General features: G+C 37.6%; 1 protein-coding gene across 1 annotated transcript; it reads right to left on the bottom strand.

Moving 5' to 3' along the window:
* Positions 1 to 7153: 7153 nt before the first annotated feature.
* LOC133293558 (serine carboxypeptidase-like 42) lies at positions 7154 to 10879 on the bottom strand. The gene is made up of 10 exons (XM_061492150.1): positions 10630 to 10879; positions 10105 to 10212; positions 9897 to 9989; positions 9272 to 9364; positions 8844 to 8929; positions 8413 to 8691; positions 8183 to 8316; positions 7954 to 8046; positions 7618 to 7735; positions 7154 to 7330 (listed from the first exon to the last, which is right to left on the bottom strand). Exons 1-10 carry the CDS (start codon positions 10877 to 10879, stop codon positions 7163 to 7165), a joined length of 1422 nt encoding a protein of 473 aa, XP_061348134.1. The 3' UTR covers positions 7154 to 7162.
* Between the last annotated feature and the right edge of the window lie 7738 nt (positions 10880 to 18617).

Here is an 18617-nt window from a genome sequence, read left to right as displayed (position 1 = left end):
CACCTCTCAGGTCTATGAGATGCAGGGTCATGTTATCACGTGGCCATTCTTTGAGGAGTTATTTCTAGGGAGGTACTTTCCGTATGATGCTCAGGAGAGGAAGCATGGGGAGTTCGAGCGTTTGATGCAGGGCTCGATGTCTGTTGATGAGTACTTGGCTAAGTTCAATGAACTGGCCAAATTCGCCCACTTTAGGATTGCTATGCCTACACCGGCATTCTTAGCTTCTAAGTTCCGTAGAGGACTTAATGGAGACATAACGGATCGCATTGCTGGTGTTGCCTCTAGAGATTTTGGTACCTTGGTTTAGCAGTGTAGAGATATAGAGGATGTTTGTCTGACAAACAAGAAGAGGAAGACGGGAGAGCCTGAAGTGAAGGGAGCTGGTAGCTCTACTTCCTGGAGAGACAGGAAGTTTGGAGGAAAGGGCAAAGGGAGGCAGTTATCTACTAGACAGGCACCGAATTAGTTTAAGAGGACTTCGACTCAAGGGAGTGCAGCTAGACCTTCCACTATTCCCAGTGTATTGGATGTGGGAGATCACATGTTGGGCCGTGTGCCACCGGTCAGATCATTTGTTTCCATTGTGCCAAGGAGGGCCACTATGCTAGAGATTGTCCTTCGTCAGCTGTAAGAGTTGTAGCAGTTCAGACGATTCCTTTGCAGATGATTCCTACTCCACATACAGCGGCAACTGTCATGCCACCAGCCACGGGCCGAGTTTACACCCTGGATTGGCAGCAGTCGGACAAAGCACCGAGCCTTATGAGAGGTACCATTTTTATTGATAGTCGTGTCGTAGATGTATTGTTTAACTCTGGGCTAAGCATTCTTTCATCGCGGCCCCGATTGCTGTCGGGCTTGATTTGCCTATTTCTGTGCTTTCTCCACTGTTGGGGGTTACTACCGCCACCGGAGAAAAGTGTGATACTTCCTCTATACATTGTGATGTTGTGTTTCAGTGGGATGACCGTGAATATTCAGTAGATCTGATTGGATTACCGATGGCTAATTTGGAGATTATCCTTGGCATGGATTGGTTCCAGGAACTGTGTAATCATTGATTGTTGTGCGAAGAAAGTGGTGATGTCTCCTTGTGATTCCACTACCAGTTCTTCTTCTTATATATCAATGCTGCAGGCTAGGAGAGCCTTGAGAGCAGGGGCATTTGGTTTTATCATGTTGGGAGGTTTGGTGAGTGGGACACAGGAGGATATTACCGGCATTCCTGTGGTGAGGGAATTCCTTGAGGTGTTTCCTGAGGATATTCCTGAGTTTCCGCCACAGTGGGAGATAGAGTTCTCCATTGACCTATTGCCTGGTGTGGGGCTATTTCATCAGCTCTATACCGGATGTCTCCACCAGAGTTAGCGGAATTGAAGAAGCACGTTAAGGATCTTTCCGCGAAGGATTTCACCAATGCACCGTCGGTATTCATGGATTACATGAACCAAATTTTTCAGCCGTACTTGGATCATTTTGTGATCGTCTTCATCGACGATATCTTGATTTACTCCAAGAGTGAGGAGGAGCACGAGGAGTATTTGAGGATCGTGTTGCAGGTGCTTAAGGAGAAGAAGCTTTATGCAAAGCCTTCTAAGTCTGAGTTTTGGCTCAAGTCGTTGAAATTCCTTGGGCATGTGATTTCTGCAGAAGGAGTTGCAGTAGATTTGAATAAGATTGAGGCAGTGTTAGATTGGGAGAGACCCAAAACGGTTACAGAAGTTAGGAGTTTCTTGGGTTTGGCGGGTTACTATAGGAGGTTCATTGAGGGATTCTCTAAGATGGTTTTACCACTGACTCGCCTTACCCGGAAGGAGACTCCGTTTGTGTGGACTCACGAGTGTGAGGAATACTTTCAGGAGTTGAAGGAGAGATTGACCACAGCATCAGTGTTGTCCTTCATAATCCTGCTGAGCAGATTGAGCTATATTGTGACGCCTCTAAGAAGGGGTTGGGTTGTGTGTTGATGCAGACTGGTAGAGTTATTGCTTATGCTTCGAGGCCGTTAAAGCCTCATGAGAAGAACTATCCGACTCATGATTTGGAGTTGGCTGCTATTGTTATTGCCTTTAAGATTTGGAGGCATTACTTGTATGGTATGAAGTTTGCAGTGTTTAGCGATCACAAGAGTTTAAAGTACCTGTTTGACCAGAAAGAGCTGAACATGAAACAAAGAAGATGGATGGAATTTCTAAAGGACTACGACTTTAAGTTGAAGTACCATCCTGGCAAGGCCAATGTGGTAGCTGATGCTTTGAGACAGAAATCCGTAAGTTTATCCAGTTTGATGATGGGTGACTTTGATGTAATTGAGAAGTTCCGAGACTTGACGGTGACCTCGTTGTTTGGGGGTGCACTTCTTGAGATGGAAACTGTGAGAGTTGAAAATGAGCTGATGGAGAATATCAAAGAGGCGCAAGTGCAAAAAGAGTGTTTTGGCTATGTAAAGAACCAAGATGGTGTGTCTTTGAATGAAGACGGATTGTTAATATTCCAGAAGAGGATTGTAATACCTAGAGGTCCATTGACTGAGGAGGTGGTGTCAGAGGCTCATAAAGGCCAATTCACTATCCACCCTGGGGCTACAAAGATGTATCAGGACTTGAAGAGAAACTTCTAGGGGCTGGGCATGAAGAAGGATATAGCGGTGTATGTGTATAAATATTTGATATGTCAGAAAGTGAAGATTGACCACCAGAAATCGTCTGGTAAGCCTCAACCTCTTGAGATTCCACAGTGGAAGTGGGAGAACATTTCCATGGACTTTGTGGTGGGATTGCCTAAGACTCAGGCTGGTTGTGACTCTATTTGGGTCATTGTGGACAGATTGACTACGTCTGCCCATTTCCTTCCAGTGAAGGTGAGCTTCACTACAGAGCAGTTGGCTAAACTATATGTTCGCGAGATTGTGAGGCTTCACGGGGTGCTCGAGAGTATCATTAGTGATAGAGACCCGAAGTTCACATCTCGGTTCTGGGAGGCGCTGCAGGGAGCTTTTGGTACTCAGTTGAGATTGAGTACAACCTATCACCCTCAAACTGATGGACAGACTGGAGGACATGTTGAGAACTTGCACCTTAGAGCAGGGCTCAGCATGGGATCGGTACCTACCGTTGGTCGAGTTTTCGTATAACAACAGTTTTCATGCTAGCCTGGGCATGGCATCCTACTAGCCATTGTATGATAGGAGGTGTCGAACTCCTACCTGTTGGTCTGAGGTTGGGGATCGAGAGTTGTTTGGCTTGGATTTTGTCTAAGAGACTACCCAGCAAATCCAGATGATCAGAGAGAAGCTGAAGCAAGCGCAGAATCGCCAAAAGAGTTATTATGATAACAAGCATCGGCCACTGGAGTTCAATGAGGGTGAGCACGTGTTCGTGAGACTTTTACTTGTCACTGGTGTTGGTCGGGCCCTTGGAGTGAGGAAGCTTAGCCCGAGATTCATTGGGTCATACCAGATACTTGGTAGGGTAGGGCCTGTTGCCTACCGGCTTGCCTTTCCTCCGAACTTAGCCAACATCCATGACGTGTTTCACGTGTCACGGCTTCAGAGATATATAGCGGATCCTTCGCACATTGGGCAACCTGATGATGTGAAAATTCGGGAGAACCTAAAGACTCCCGTAGGACCACTCAAGATACTTGATCGTGGTGAGAAGAAACTAAGAAACAAGGTCATTCCCATGGTCAAAGTGCAACGGAAAGGAAGAACTCTAGAGGAGTGTACTTGGGAGCGGAAGGACGAGCTTCTCCGACAATACCCCAAGTTTAGGGACATGTATCTCTCTAATTTCGCGGACAAAATTCTTAAAAGGTGGGGTGAATGTAAGAACTCGCACCGTTAAATTAGGAAGTTTAATAAATAATTCCATAATTGATGTCGAATAAATATGGGAAGAGTTAAATAATTATTATAAGGGCTTAATAACGCCGAAAGTCGCTTTTTTGACGAAAAGTGCAGATACCAGTTCTGCTTCACGGTATAAATGCGTACCGATGAAGTATCCCGAAAAATATAATAAGTACATGAATATTCCTAGAAAAATACCTAAGTTGATTAAACCAATTTTGGAGTCATAATTATGTGTATTGATGTCAGAACCAATACCGCCTACGTGTAAAACGCATACCGGCAAAGTATTGCGAAAAATTATAATAAAAATATGAAAAATCCTAGAAAAATGGCTAGGTTCAGAATATGAAGTTTGAGATTAAAATGACTAGCGGAGCTATTAGTGCTAATACCCTCGAATTAAACTTAAGGAGACTATAAATATTAAATGACACACTTTTCTAGGTCAATTTTTCATTCTTCCACGTGAATTTCTGGTGTCTTGGCTGCCACCTTCTTCTTCATAGGAAAGTTGGAGCTTTTCTTCATTTTCACGCCCAAGACTTTACATTTTCTTCTTGAAAACCCTCCTTCATCATTATGTAGACCTGTAGCAAGCATTGGGGGTGTGGGAAGAATGACCTTGTAAGGTTGGGGTTTCTATTTTGGAGTCATGGAGGGCTGCCTCCATGGTTGTGGAAGTGTGAGTGTGTTCCACCTCCATTGAAGCTTCAAGAACCAAGCTTTGGAAGGAAAGAACCTACCTTGGTGTGGGAATTTTCGTGCAATACTAAGTTAGTGGCTTGTAGCACTTCATTGGTCCTCAAAGTCCCCTCATTTTCTGAGTTCAAAGGTTCATAGGTAACCATTGACCATTTCCCTTGAAATTTCATGATTTTAGCTTGTTTGAGTCATAAAAATAGGGAACTTTGATTATTCAAGTTAAGGGTTGTTAATCTATGCCTGATAAGTGATAGGGAACTTCTGTTTTGCTAAAAAATGGGATCTTGGACCATTGGAGTCGCGGATTGTGCAGAATTCTATTCTGTCCGCGTGGTAATCGATTACCTTTCGTATGGTAATCGGTTACCATGTTGGGTAATCGATTACTCTATTTTTGGTAATCGGTTACCATGTGGAGTAATCGATTATCCACTATATGATAATCGATTACCCCCTGTTAGAATGATCAGAAACCAGTCCTAATGCGTGAGAAAGTTGCCATGTGGGCATGATGCCTTAGGAAGTCAGTGTTACTGTGGGAAAACATTGATACCTTTAATAGTGAGGCTTAATACTTGATAATTATGAATTAGAAAGGATGTAAACGAAAGAGAAAACGTTGCGTAATGGTTATGAAATTGAGATTTCTGAATATTAAATTGTGCGTTCACATAAAACAGATTGCAATTGTCGGGTTGTGTGACCGTTGGGGTGTCTGCGTATACCGAGCCTTTGAATTGGGATTTTGACACTACAGGTAAGCTTTCGTGTCCCTGATTTTTCCCATTGTTGGTTCCACCATACCTCATTGAGGGATGGTTTATATGCATGATGTGATTTGTGAAAATGTGTGAAGATTATTTATATACTGTTGAGCTGTTTTATGAGTTTAAATGCCATATGATATGTATGTGAGGTATTCCACCTAGATGGTAATCCCTGAGTATGTGGAGACATACAAGATGGTAGCTCCGTGGGTAAAGTACAAGCGAGGAGAATTGTACTGTAGGTTGTAGACGTATGTAATTCCTACTTTATATTCTCTGGCTAGTAGGATGCTTACATACATGACATGGATATATGCTGCATTGCACAGATTATGAAATTATACTATTATTCTGTTTTAGAACTGATATTGCACATGTAAGTGAGCTTAGGGTGGAGTGATCCTCTAGGACCCCTTATCTTTCTGAGATTTCTTTTTAGAGATCTCACCCCGTGTTGGGGCACATTTTCATGTACAGGTACCTCGAGGGTTGAGACCTCTGGTGGTAGGAGGCTAGAGTGGAGCTGATTATGCATACTGCTTTTATGATATGCTTGGATTTTATTTCATGTTTTATTGTCAGTGTATTGTTATTTGATTTGAGACATTGTTGGGCTATGTTGCCTTATCTGGTGAGCATGGAGGTTGTCCATGCCACAGTGATAACAGTTAGGTTCTTTAGTCTTGAGTTGTATAATGTATCAGGATACGGTCCGGTCTACATGTGATAGTTCCGTGACTAGAGACCTATTTATACCATGAGGTTATTCAGTTAGTTATTTATTACATTTTACATACAAGCGATATTTGAAAAGAAATAAGTAAATCCGCTTGATTATAATGATTAATTCATAATTGGAAAGAAAAATGTTAGCTTCCGCATTTATTTAGTTGCGCTATTATCATATGTATGTTTAATATACCGGGTGCACACGGGATGTTACATATGACCTATCTGGTATAATAGTCTAAGAGTAGTGGTATTTTCCACGAAAAGATATTCACAAGAATTATATGAACAATTTGTTTGAGTAAATGTTAAATTTTGATCTTTTAAAAGTATATATAATATCATACCAGTCTTTTATACATAGGTAACATATAAATTTTAGATTACCAAAATTGACTTTTATTTTATTCTTTCCGTAAGTTATTTTATTTTATTTTTTTGCACACTTTTTTCCGTAAGTTATAAGAGTGATGAAATAAACGAAGGGAAATATAACAATCATGTTGCAGGAATGACACTGTTTATCCCTGCAACAAGGATCCGGCAACGTATCTTGAGGATACGGCGCCGTATCCTGATTTTGGTTTGACTTTTTTTTTTAAACGTGAAACCCACACTTAATTTGTGTGTGCAGGAAAATAATCTTGTCATGTGACATGACAAAAAGCGAGCCCATAAACCAAATTCAAAGACGGGGTTCACGATTTTTCCCCAAAAAAGGGACTGACAATCAATTTTAAAATTCAGCTTGTAATATTTAGCATCATACAATCCTTAAATTTGTCAAGAATTAAATTGCTAAGCAGTTGGATACTAGAAACGTACGCTAGACATTTAGGAATAAAGCATGTAGAAGAAGTATGTGCTTCCAAATAAAGAATGAAGAACGTGCAATGTATGCAGTGCATCAATAGACTCAGAAATACAAAAGAATGGAATCTTTTTCTTTTTTTCTTACTTCCCTTTTCTTTTCCATGCAATTGCTAATGGCCTATAAAGAGACAATGCTTCCTCTTTTAATAGGGCTAAAGTCTTCACATCTAAGAATCAACTGAACTATAAAAGCTGCTATTTCCATTTGTTATATATAGTTGGCAGATCCAACTTCTTATTCATCAATTGAAGGGCGTGTTGTGTTTGGCAATCTCCTTCCACGCACAAATGAACTAAATAGATGAAGTGCTCTTGAAGGTTGTGCATAAGGTACCATGTGAGCAGCTCCTCTTACAGTGGCGAAAGTCAACAAATTTCCATACTCAGTTACCCATCCTCCAACCTATTCATATTTTTATGGAAATTAATTTTCTCATTTCACGTGAGAAAATTTTCTCATGCTACACTCACAATACATGAGTGGGGTCCACAAAAAGGTAAGAAGACAAAAAAATCAAGATAGGACCCACTCATGTATTATGAGTGTAGCATGGGAAAATTTTCTCATGTAAAATAAGAAAATTATTTCCTTATTTTTATATACATATATGTCATCAACTCACCAAACCAAAACCATAATTTAAAAAAAAAAATGAAATACTTTTCAATATGCAGAAATGGTTAAATTACCTGGCCTTTGTGGAACCAAGCTCCATATGGGACTGTAATCTTGAACTTCAGGTCATGTGCTAGTTCACGAATGAGTGTTCGAGAACCCAACAATGGCACCACAGAATCTTGGTCTCCACTGTGATCATTTAACATAAATAATTAGAGTACAGAGAAAATAAAATAGAGGCAAAAGTATAAATACTTTATATCTCATAGACACATATTCATCCGACGTTGGATCCTGGTGAATATATGTTTGTAGCATATAAATATTTCTGTCATAACTACGGAAAAATGAAACCCATAAAATAATATATATAGGCAATGATGATGGGTATCCTTTGTTGAAATTACCTGAAAACCCATACTGGAATATGGTGTTGAATTATCCTTTTGAGAACTGGAAGGATATTGATGTTGGCATCAGCTTCACGATAATTTAAAACACTGCAATGAAGAAAATGTGGAGATAGGACATCAGTAACAAAAATGTAGAAACCATTGTGTTATCAAAATTTTGAATTGTGTTTTCTTTTTAATAAAACAAACATTATGAAGTGCATGCAATCACGATCCTACTTACGCACTGCACATGGACCAACTATAGGGAAGATTGGTACGGTTTGCATGCAGAGCCTTTTGAACTTCAGGGAGATTGAAGTAGAAACTTCTTTCATAACTCATACACACATCCACACCTAAACTTATTTTAGTAGCCTGCATTAAATTAAGAAAAGGCAATTAGTTTATACACTCATTAATAAAATTTAAAAATATCACCAGAAGAGAAATGAAAGAGGCAAATTAAAGTACCATCTTTTTCAATCTCAGTTCTTGTTCAACAATGGACGGATAACAAACATCCAGAATCACATCATAGTTGTCAATATAATTGCCAACAATTTCATTTGCTTCAGATATGGCATCGTTGCATGATTTAGATACATTATGTGGACTTGAAGCCACATAGTCATCAAAATCGCAATCATTCATAATGGCAAGGCCAAGTTCATCGGAAATCATTCCATGTGACCAGAAGTATTCATATGTTGCTTGTGCATCACGATCAAATTTCAGAAGTGGGTTTCCAATCTAACAAGGGAAAGCAAAGAGAAAACTAAGATAACTTTCAAATTAAAACATCAGTTTATAAGATAACAGAGACTAGCCCAAAAGTAACATAAGTATAAACTTATGAGTAAATGAACGCCAAAAGATATAACATAACATGAGTGGGATCTTACAGCAACGCCTTTAATATTGAATTTGAAACCAGTTGAATGAGCATTATGGTCCAAAAGAGCAATAGCTAACTGTGGTATATAATGTCCTGTATAACATTATAAAATGTTAATAAGAAACAAAAAAAATAACATATAACGAGAACAGGGTCAATAGGAAACAAAACAAACGAAAAATGGAAAGGAAGAAACAAACTTTGTTTAAAAAATAAAATAAAATGCAAACTGGGGTAATAATTTTAGAGCATGTCCCAACTAGGAATGATGACATAGGTTATCTGCATGTGCATAAATAATAGAATATAAAGTTTAATCTTAACTAAGTCACGTCAGCTAATAAGTAGAATATTTTGAAACACGAGACGAACTTTTGGGAATTTCAATTAATTAATAAGTTATTAGAATTGGAATTTGATTATTATTTGTTGGACCTGCATAGCTTTCCCCAGTAAGGAACAACTCCCTTGATCTGTAGGAAGGAAACTTCTCGTACCATTTCAGCATGAACAAAAGCATATCATTGGCTGCCAAAAACAAAATGGATAACGTTCATGCCTAGCAAAACAAATTGGATAATACACCTAAAATCTGATATTTTGCATATTACATAAATTGGTTCCTAGCCTTGAATCAATACTGTTTGATGTGTCAAAAGAGAAGAAGATAAGTTTAAATAGAGAACATGACAATTAAGTGAACGAGATATGTTTTTCTCATATTGCATGAGACAAATTATCTCATATACAACACACAAAAAAGTGAACAGACCCTTTTTTTTTCCTTTCTCTCTCTCTTCTTTTCAATGGATTTCAATTATTTTTTTGTGTGTTGCATGAGATAAATGAGAAAAACATTTCACTAAGGGGGCGTTTGGTATGCGGGATTTTGAGAGATTCCCGGGAAACTGAATTTTTCTAAATTTTAAATTTTCAGATATTATCGTAAACTGAATGCAAAAATCATATTTTTGAAAATCGAGATTCCCGGACAAATAAAAATTTTTCCTGTACTAAACGTCCCCTAAGTGAATACGTATATATAGGTCACTCTTCATACCTGTGGACGTGTCTCCAGTGTTATAATCTGAAGTTGTATTTGAGTAAGACCAACCAACTCCAGCAGGAGATTCCACGAATAGGATATTTGATGCTATATATGAAAGACACAATATCAGCATCAGAAATCAATTTACACCTAACTTATTCTCCTACATATCAAAAGGCAAACTCATGTCAAAAACTTGCGTCATATATATATGATATACCTCTATTCCAAGACTTTGAATTTCTACGCAGACCACGTCCATCACCTTTAGGATAAAAGGGACCCAATTCAGTAAAGGCACCTCCTCCAATGGAGGAACATCCAGGACCTGAAAATGAAAGGTACTTGCTCTGAATTAAAGGAGTTCTTCATAAAAACAAAACCAAACAAGAGTTGTATCTTTCATATATATAAGCTTCTGTCAACTGTGGACAGATGTACTAAAGAAAAACCAGAGTCATTTCAACTTTTTGATCCACATGATGTGTCAATGAGGGGTGCAAGCAAACAGGATTTTCTACTAGTAAGACCAACACAAGCTGAATTGGTAGAAGGCAAAATATAGCCTAAAAAGAATAAAATAAAAAATAAAAAATCAGCAAAAGCTAGAGAGTAGAGACCATAATCAGGATTCACTAAAACTAAAACTCTCATGACAAGCTAGAAAAGGATGATGATGATGAAGCAATGACATTTAAGAAAACATGATAAACACAACAAATTGAACAGGAGCAAGGGTACCAACCTCCATTGAGCCAAAGGGTGAGGGGCTTCTTGTCATGGTCATTATCAGCCTCAACAAAATAGTAGAACAGGCTCCTTCCATGCTTGACATCTATGTCAACATAACCAGCATATTGCTTGAACCCAACCTTGGGTTGGCCAGGCAAACTCACCACAAGATCCTCATCTGGGTACCCTTCTACCCTAACACTGCTCAAAAAGCAGCCACAACCCACCACAATCAACACTCCAATCAACCAAAACCTTCCCATTATCCCAAGAACTCCAAGTCCCTCACAAGAAACCCACCCTTTATCCATTGCCTCACAAATCCTTAATACTTATATACACGTTAAAATATATAAAAATATTCTTGCTTCTATATATCACACTCTCTCTTTTTTTCTTTTTTTTAATCCCTGCCATACAATGTTTTTGAACTTTGTCTTGTCTTCTTTTAATCTTATCACAAACTATTGGAATTTTAATATATTAAAATATAGGGATCAAATGTAGAACTTTATGTATATCAGGCAAATATATTTAAACCCAATCCGCTCCTCCTCTATAAAAGGCAAACTAAAAATAAAATAAAATAAAGCAGAATGAATAGAATTAATTACTATACGGTATCTTTAATGAATATATTCTATTAATGGGAAAAATGAGGCACGTGAATCCTGGGTTTCCTTTAACAAAAAGATATATTCCTACCTCAAGATCCGAATTGTATATATAGAATATGCGTCAAATGCATGAATGAATGGAACGCAGTATGCAGATAAATAGGTAGCCCGAAAACAGAGAGACACAGCCAGAAAGTAGCATCTAGTGGAGACTGGAGAAGGTTTCGACTAAGGAAGTGATTTCATTGTTTGGCTTTACATTGGCAATGTAGCCTAAACTAGACTAGACTCACCATAGGTATACAAAGAAAAATTCTAATATACTACCTTCATATCCTATGTACCACCGATCAATAGAAGTATAACATATTAGTTGATATATTTCTTGAAAAAAGAGAAAAAAATAATTAATATTATAACTATATATTTTTCGTAATATATAATTTTATTTTGAAGTATCGTCGGACCCAATACTTAATATAATAATAATACAAAAAATGTTCTCCTAAATAAAAGATTCTAGTTTAGGATTGAGTTAACTGAAAAAAAAAAAAAAAGTTCTCAAGTTGATAAGATAATCATCAAAACAAGTCAGCAAGTCAAATAACCAAGTTGGTATCTTCTTTTGGACCTATTTGGCTGGCAGATTCATGATTCTGTTTATTGTTTGGAAGGGCATTTTTATTAATTTATTTATTTATATTATGCGTGACACCATCCTCCAATCAGAGAACACGTAATGAAACAGAAAGGTAAAAATGGATCTGTTTTTTGCTTCCTTTTTTCGTAAGGCGCAACTTTTACCCATTCTTTAGCGGCACTTGTTGTTTATCACTTTCTGCGTCTCTTCACTTACTGAGCCACATAGTTTAGTTTTAGGTTTATACTTATTTTATTTAAAATAAGACGAGAATAAAGGAGGCAAAACACTTTATACCTTTATAAACATGCGCGGGGCTCAAATTGACGAAAGCAAGTTACAATACATTGGCTCGGGTAATACTTTACTTTAATTCACAAAGAAGAAAATTATATAAAATATTAAAATTGCATATCATTTTTTCACACCTTTTTTTTGTGTAAACGTTATTAATTACAAATTTCCTTTAAAGAATTATTCTACAAAAGAAAATAAAAGAAAAAGTGAGTATGCTACTTTTGTCTACTTATGAAACAGAACTTAAAATACCAAAAGATAGAATATATTGTTTTGTCCTGTCTCAACATCAAATTATTGGAGGTAAGGAAACGTACATTTCTCAGAAATATTGTATGTTTCCTCAATATAATTGACCATTAGTTTTAACAAGGGTCACAAACCTCGTTCACAGCCTGATATATAAAAGTGGATCATTAAACTTCACACTCATCGTGAAGTTGTCTGGTAAGAAAGATTTAAGTTCAGCATTGTCAGAATGTCAGTAATGTTACTTGTCTACACTAAAAGTTAAAAGAGCATTCAAAGCATTTAGAAAATGACTTCCCTTTGTTCAGAATAGCAAATATGTCACATCTCTGAGCGTTTGAATAAGTACATACACGGATAAGAATCCTGTATATTTTTTTATTCTTATTTTTGTTTTTATTTTTATTTTTAATTAGCATCTAGTGAATTTGGTAGAGTGCGTGCCGTTCATTTCTCGTCCACAAATTCAAGTCAGGTCAAAATGCACCCGGTGAGCGGGAACAACTATGAGAACAAAAACAGTAAAGAAAAATCGCGTAGTTAGATATCTACGTTTAGTCTTATGAGAGGCAAAAGTTAAAATTGGAAGTAACAATCAAGGGTAATTGAATCACTGTCATAATGTTTTGTATCTGATTCGAAAATTCAAGCATATATACCCGGCCGGTGCATTGAGATTTACACCAATTTTCTTTTTTAAGCGTTAAGATAAGATAACTAAGTAATTAAAGTGACGACTTGGACAAATAATTTACAAGAGACATGTCTATGGCTTTATTGCTTAGCCATATCTCGATCCGATGGACCAAATGGCTCTGGCTCACGGTCACAGTCTTAACGATGATGGAGTAAAAATTTTATTGTCGCACCTGTTGGTAGCCATTTGGTTAAAAAAACCATTTTAGTTTTTTTTTTTTTCAAATAAAAAACTAGTTATGAAAAAAAATATAAAAAATAATTAATTACCATTTTGGAACTTTCTTGTACATCTCAACATGTCACTAAGCAATTAAAAAAAATATTTTGTGACAATTACATAATTAACTTAAGTGGAAGGTTATTAGCATCATATGAGCTACTCACATGATACATAAAAAGCTTATTTTTTCTTAATTAGAGATCTCAAATTTATTGAAATATTCAAGTGTGATGAGTCTCACATCAGTTGATAATTGATTAAGTGAACTGCAAGTAAGTGCAAGGATCCATGAACACAGTACTTTAAGATTTTGGATTGAGATATGTTGTCGGACCCACTTGTTATGGTTGGTCTAACTTAAACCATTAGTGATGGTCCCCTGCCACGGACTCTTCATTGACCCGCTTGACAGAGTGTCTCCTTGTGATTAGGGTTCCTATGAAATGTTGGGTATGACTCATACTTCGCATTAGATGAAGACTTTTGTTGGCAGGATCAGCAGAAAATTAACTTCTTCTTAGTAGTTTAGGTTTGTGCCCATGAATAACTCTTGTTAGGATTTTCCAAATCCTATATATATTTCCTTGTAAAATCACTTGTAACAAGTGACGGTGAGGTTAATATAGTATAAACAAGCTGGATGTAGCTTACATTGGGTGAATCAGAATAAGTCACTGTGTTCATTTTTTCTTTCATTTCTCTTTTCATTTTCGATTTATGTATTGCGCAATTTTCGATTTCCAACAAAATTCGAGGTTTAAGAATCGAAAAAATAATATAAAGAAAGCCAACCGCAACATAAGTTGGCTTGAACCAAATTAAATTGGATTAGATAAAAAAAAATTATTACTGTATCCTATGCTAAATTATTATTAAAATGCCATCCATTTCATATTTATTATCATCGGTTCAAAGCCATCAATTCAAACTTCATTACAGCAATTGCAGCAACATAACACAACACAAGCTATTTAAGATAGAGCAATTGTCGCAACTCGCAAGACAATACAAGGAAGAGTTAGAAACAAATACACTCACGAATCTCTCAACTGATAAAAACCAAATAATATATTAATAATAGTGAAAGTCTAAGCAAGCAAAATTTCATGCCTGCTAAAAGTCGGGGTTAACTCGCCCCTCCAGTGGCGAAGCTTATCTAAAGAATTTACGTCCCTAACTATACAACCATAGACCCTATCTTCGTTGTTATCCATCAATTAGAACAAAAAAGTTGAGATTTTCGAAATCTCTAAGTTGGAGAGGCTACCATCTACGTGCTTGCGACGCCATGATAAGCAAATATAATGCCTTTCAGGTTTTCTGTTTGCTCACTCCTGGAAGATTGCATTGGACTTTCCTTTGTGTTTTACGTGAAATTGGTACATTAATGATAAATTAGTGGTCATATTGGAACAAATTTTTGGTGCTATCCAATTTGGTGCATCAGATGTATCTAATTAGATACATTTTCCTTCTCAAAAGGGAAAAACTTTTTAATATGGCGGGAAAAACAATTTTCAAAAGTGTTGAATTCTTTTTTTCCTTTTTGAAAAAAAGATATACTCAATTAAATACTAAGACAATTAATGAACTCTCACAACTATTTGTTATTTTGTGTTACAAGAACAATTTTATATAAAATGGCGCGTAGATTAGTCCTTTAACAAACACTAACCGTGTAATAGCAATTGTATTTTTTTTTATAAATAATGTTAGAATAACATCTTGTACACATAGATGTCCTATGTACAAGACAATCCTACGGTAGTATTAAGTTATTTTAATATATTTTTTGTAATTAGCTTTCCAAAAACCAGAAGTTTTTTTAGTGTAGTAGGCAGATATTTTTAACTGTTTAGAAGTTTAAAATAAACTTTTAAATTACAAATAAATAAAATAAAATTTAGCTGGAAAAAAAAGGTTGAGATTTTCAAAATTTCTAATTAGGAGAAAGTTCCCATCTAGGTGCTCGTGACGCCATGATAAACAGATTCAATGCCATTCTGTTTGCTCACTAAAATCACGTTGGACTTTTGTTATGCGGTACGTAACGCTCTCTTCTTGGTTTGCGTGTTGGAGGGGATAGTTGAAGCCATAAAATAACACTTTTGAGGAGAAAACCTTCACCGCACGTAAGAACCGAGTTCTTGTTTTTTTTTTTTTTTTGGTGAACTAGTTCGGTGTTTTTTTTATTATTAAATAGAATTTTTTTAAAAAAATTTAAAATAAGATATGGCTATCAATAAATATATATATATATATATATATAAAAGGTAAAAAGATAAAATAAATTTATTTAATTAAAAAGAATACTGGGTTTGATAGTTTGAATGTGATACAGAAGTAAGAATCTTACATTTGATTAGAGAAGCTAAAATGTTAAGTTCAAGATATGCAAATTCCTAAAGATCATATTAGAAGTACATAGAACTAAAGTATAGGTTCATCACTCGATCAAAAAATTCCTAATTAGTAAGAAATATATAGGATGTGCATATACGTCATCCCACGAGATCATTTCAGTTGCTTGAATTGGTTACCACTAGGGGTGATAAACGAGTCAGAGGCCTTTCAGGAGCTTTAAGCTCGACTTGTGAAGGCCTGAGCTTACATGCCTAATATTGGTTGTTGGAACCAGGCTTGGACTTGTATAAAAGCTCGTTTAGTAAAAAGGCCTCAGACTCCAATTCAAAAGCTCGGCCTTGAAGCCTCTCAGGCTGGCCTAGTATATTAACTTTTATTTTTATTTATATTTTTTATACTATTTGTAATAGTCCTCTCTCTCCTCTCAATCCATTTCACCTTTATTTTATTAGTTAAACAGACTCTTTGAATGATTTTGTTCTATATTATATTGTTTGGATATACATTAAATTTATGAATATTTATGGAATTACTAGTGTTGTTGATTATATATTCTGTTTGGATAAATTTTTGTTGTCTTATTTTTTTCGAACATGCTAACATGTTAAATCAGGCTTTTATTTTTTGTATATAAGAAAGGCCACAAGCCGATAATTATATTCGTAATAGGTAACAAGCTTGGTAAGGCCGACACATTTATGTTGGGCTTCCTCCTTCAATACTAAGCCCAAGCCCATTTGAGGGGTTTCCTAAAAACCCTAAACCTAATTTCCACCTCCTCTATATATACTCATTAGTTGTGGGTGGAGGCTAGGTCAGATTTGAGAGAACAAATTTGAGAGAATTATTTGATTGTTTGAGTAAAGCTTTATGCTTTGCATTTGAGAGATCTCTAGAGAGAGTTTGAGTGAAACATCTCTAGGGTATTTGATTCGTTGTAACCATTATTTTCATAGTGGATTTCTGATCTGGACTAGGTCCCGTGGGTTTTTTACTTCTTCATATGAGAAGGTTTTCCCACGTTAAATCTGGTTGTGTTCTTCTTCTCTCTCTCTCTCTTTCCTGTTTTCGTTTTGATTTTTCCGCTGCGCTGCCTGACCTAGTGAAGTTTAGGCCGAGATCCGAGATCAGGATCTTGTTGATTGACTTCCGCACAAAGGCCCCTGAGCCAATCTGAGGGAACCAAGTTTTTCCCAACAGTGGTATCAGAGCCCGAGTTCGACGGGTTCTGAGGGAGACGAGATGGAGACCAGTGGCATAACTCATGATGGAGATATATTCAAGTTGACCGCAGATAATTTCACATATTGGAGACCGATTATGGAAGATCATCTCTACTGCAAAGATTTGCATGAGCCCATTATCCTTGATGAGAGACCAGCAGGCAAGACAGATAAGGAGTGAGAGATCCTGAGTCGGAAGGCGGTAGCCACGATCAGGAAATATATTGATAAAAGCCTCTTTGAGCACGTGTCCGAATTCACGAACGCGTATGAGTTGTGGACGAAATTAGAGTCCATGATTCAGAAGAAGACTCCCAGGAACAAAGCACACCTGGTTCGCCGACTTGTTAAGCTTGAATACAAGGACGGCATGAGCATGATTGAACACCTGAACACCTACAAAGGTATTGTGAATCAGCTGTCAAAGGCTGATATGAAAATTGATGAAGAATTGCAGGCATTGCTGCTGTTGAGCTCGCTGCCAGAAAGCTGGGATACTCTGGTGGTGACCCTGAATAACTCGACTCCAGATGGAAAATTGAAGATGGATGTCGTGACAGACAGCCTCCTAGGCGAAGAATCCAGGAGAAGAGAACGTGGTACTTCGAGTACGTCTGAGGCCAACGTTGCTGAGAATAAAGGGAAATCTGACTCCCGTGGTAGAAGTAAGAGCCGCGGTAGAGGTCGAGACAGACGAGACAAGTCCAGAGGTCGGTCAAAGCCGAAATATGAGTTGAAGTGCTTTTACTGTGGAAAGACAGGCCATAAGAAGCCAGACTGCTGGACCCTGCAGAATGATGAGAAGAACGACTCTGTGAAGCCGGATCAGATTATTCCCAAGAAGAGGGAAGACAAGAGCACCACTGCGGTGGCTGCCAACCTTGATGCTGAGATATTCCTCCTAGGTGAGGATAATTATTTGAATGTTGCATATGATGACTGCACCTGGATTGTTGACTCTGGTGCCTCCTTCCACGTTACTCCACACAAAGGTTTTTTCTCCTCTTACCGAGGTGGTGATTTTGGAGTCGTGAAGATGGGAAATCAAGTGACCAGCAAGATTGTTGGTGTCGGTGATGTAACTCTGACCACAGATGTCGGATGCCGACTTGTGTTGAAGGATGTGAGGCATGTACCTGACATGCGTTTGAACCTAATCTCGGTAGGAAAGCTTGATAATGCCGGGTTAGTGAACTACTTTGGTAGTGTGAGATGGAAGCTGGCCAAGGGAAACTTGGTCGTGGCCCGAGGTAAGAAAGAAGGCTCCTTGTACGTGATGCAAGGAAAGATCAATGGCGGAGAAGGCAATTCTGTCCGAGATGAACCTAGCTTGGAGCTATGGCACAAGCGCCTCGGCCACATGAGCGAGAAAGGGCTACAGATCCTGAACAAGAAAGGATTATTGACCGGGTTGAAAGGCCAAGCGTTGGAGAGTTGCACGCACTGCCTAGCTGGAAAGCAGCACCGGGTTTCCTTTGCGAGACCAGATCAACCAAGAAGACGAAGGAATATTCTTGACCTTGTCCATACTGATGTTTGCTCCATGTCAAAGAAATCTCTTGGAGGAGCTCAGTACTTTGTTTCATTTATTGATGACCATTCCCGCAAAGTGTGGGTATATTTGTTGAAGTCTAAAGACCAGGTACTCCAATCCTTTAAAGAATTCCATGCAATGGTTGAAAGGGAGACTGG

This window comes from Gastrolobium bilobum, unplaced genomic scaffold (assembly GCF_033153095.1).
Source record: "Gastrolobium bilobum isolate Gb01-03AN ecotype WA unplaced genomic scaffold, APGP_CSIRO_Gbil_v1 utg1090, whole genome shotgun sequence".
Taxonomy (NCBI): Eukaryota; Viridiplantae; Streptophyta; class Magnoliopsida; order Fabales; family Fabaceae; genus Gastrolobium; species Gastrolobium bilobum.
The sequence above is the reverse complement of the archived record's forward strand: the minus strand, read 5'-3'. Positions and strand labels throughout refer to the sequence as shown.

Bases quoted from the DNA above. Each gene is read 5' to 3' on its own strand.
- LOC133293558 (XM_061492150.1), bottom strand. From the start codon at position 10,879: ATGGGAAGGTTTTGGTTGATTGGAGTGTTGATTGTGGTGGGTTGTGGC. The intron at 10,213-10,629 runs GTTGGTACCCTT...TTTCATTTTCAG, and splicing joins CACCCTTTGGCTCAATGGAG to GTCCTGGATGTTCCTCCATT. The intron at 8,317-8,412 runs GTACTTTAATTT...AATTTAATGCAG, and splicing joins AACTGAGATTGAAAAAGATG to GCTACTAAAATAAGTTTAGG.